We start from the raw sequence: 2,049 nt of genomic DNA, 5'->3' as shown, positions 1-2,049 counted from the left end.
TCTAGCAAGTCTGCGAAGAAGCTAGGGACACTAAACAGGAATCACCCATTGCATTCATTTTAGTAAAGCCTTACCATGCTTGACCTACGAATGTCTGGCCTACCGGAGTCATTTAAAATATTCTCAAATCTGCTTGAATATTCGATCCTAAATTTCCAGTCCCAGAATCTTCAGTTTTAATTTCCATTAGGTAGACTCTCTAGGCTAGACGCTTTTCATATTCTGAACAGGCCCAGATCGCATGTACGGCGTTTAGTAGTAATATTTTAGACGAGAGATATTGCATTAACACCCCTTAACGATGTCATTCCTAAAAAGTTTGACTGGCTCCGAGGGTTTTAAAATCATCGGTGAATTAGTCGGCAGCTCGAATCCCCCACGGGATAAATGAGACCTTTCAAGCTGAAATTCCAGAATTCGAGGAAGTTCCATTTTGTGTTTTGTGGCTCAATTGAGATATTCAATATTTTGATTTCACATACTCCTTTGCAATACTTAGTTCAGTACAAAAATATACATTTCATTAGTTATTTTTATTTCAAGTTAAGTTATAAATTTATATAGCTAAATATACTTAAAATACTAATATCTATCCACAAAACGCATCACTACACCACTTTAACCTGGCTCAAATCACGTTTCTCGATGAGACGCATTTGTTTCTTCTTCATACGTTTTAATTTAGCTGGATTTTTAATGACCTGCACAATTTCGGCCTTCCTTTCATTGGCCAACCGGCGTTCGGCATTTTCCAAACGTCGTTGTTTCTTTTCCAAAGCTGCCTCCTTTTTGGCTTCTTTGATTTCACGCGAACGTTCTTTTATGGCACGCAATTCATTTCGTAGTTCCATTTTCTTTTCGAAAGATAAACGAGGTTTGCTCTTTTGTATTGTTGAGAATCTGTAAAATGTAAAACAATACTTTTAATGAAGATATTTTCCTGTCTTTATGGACTTACTTAGTTTTCGGTGTTTTCCATGGTCTGTGCGATTTTGGTTGGCCGCGAGGCACTTCATTTTCTGGTTTCTTGACCTTCTTAACAGATTTCGAGGCAGAGGTATTGGATTCCTTAGGTGTTTCGCCTTTAACTTGTGTGTCTTTAGTATCCTCCGTCATTTTAATAATTGTTGTCTGGAAATGCTGATAAAAGAACTACGTTACGTTTCCTTCCTTTAATTTATTTTTTGTGTTGTTCTACACGTGTTATTGTTATTGTTTTCGTTGGTCTGATTTTGACTAGGGATAGGTAAGTCGACTTCCGATTAATCGAATAATCGACTTTTAGTACTCAAAGTTCTAAGACTCGAACTCGACTACGTACTTGGGTGAAAACCGAATACTCGACTATTCATAGTCGATTTTTCGACTTAAGCTATGTTCTCATTGTAATTTCAATCCGTTGTTCGCTCTCACAATTAGGTATACGAATTACCCGTTCATACGGCACGATTCGTAATTCATAGTAACATAATCCCTTTTTTTAAATTTTATATTTGTTGATTTTTATAGGAATTTGTACGAAAGTACATGAAATTAGCATTAATAATAAAAAAAATTATGATGATGATTGCAAACATATACATGACGTTATACATTATTTAAATTTTAAAAATTGTTGAAAAACGCGAATTATAATAGCCTCCGAATGACGTATTATAAGAAAGTATATAAAAATCTACTTATATTTGAAAATACCATTTAAATTTTTTTGACATATCAATGCTCGCAAGCGTTAATGCATCTACCTGTATTCTTCTGCCATGTACAGAAGGTAGAACGTTATTAGGTGTGTCTGGTTACTTTTCCAGCAGGAATTGTCCAGCAACTTCTTTCTGAGAGAGTAAGGTAGTTTTATTCTCTTTTGCAAGGAAAATGCGAAAAGTAAACAGTCGGTATTCCTGCAGAAGCTTGCAACTAATCAGCTGATTTGTCAAAACAAACCAATTTGTCCCCATAAGGAGAATTAAAACAAAGGAAGCAATACTAATTTTACAAGTTTTTTAAATAAAAATGTTGGAAATAGTCTTTTATTTTCTTATTACATATTAA

General features: G+C 34.6%; 1 protein-coding gene across 1 annotated transcript; it reads right to left on the bottom strand.

The window, feature by feature from the left end:
* Nucleotides 1-514: 514 nt before the first annotated feature.
* On the bottom strand, nt 515-1,253 carry LOC101897265 (coiled-coil domain-containing protein 86). The gene is made up of 2 exons (XM_005176792.4): nt 959-1,253; nt 515-900 (listed from the first exon to the last, which is right to left on the bottom strand). The coding sequence occupies exons 1-2, from the start codon at nt 1,114-1,116 to the stop codon at nt 609-611; spliced, it is 450 nt and encodes a 149-aa protein (XP_005176849.1). The 5' UTR covers nt 1,117-1,253; the 3' UTR covers nt 515-608.
* Between the last annotated feature and the right edge of the window lie 796 nt (nt 1,254-2,049).

This window comes from Musca domestica, unplaced genomic scaffold (assembly GCF_030504385.1).
Source record: "Musca domestica strain aabys unplaced genomic scaffold, Musca_domestica.polishedcontigs.V.1.1 44, whole genome shotgun sequence".
In the NCBI taxonomy this organism is placed as follows: Eukaryota; Metazoa; Arthropoda; class Insecta; order Diptera; family Muscidae; genus Musca; species Musca domestica.
This window is presented reverse-complemented; position numbering and strand designations above follow the sequence as displayed.

Coding starts and splice junctions, on each gene's coding strand:
- LOC101897265 (XM_005176792.4), bottom strand. CDS start 1,116: ATGACGGAGGATACTAAAGACACACAAGTTAAAGGCGAAACACCTAAG. Junction 901..958: donor TGGAAAACACCGAAAACTAA/GTAAGTCCATAA, acceptor TACATTTTACAG/ATTCTCAACAATACAAAAGA.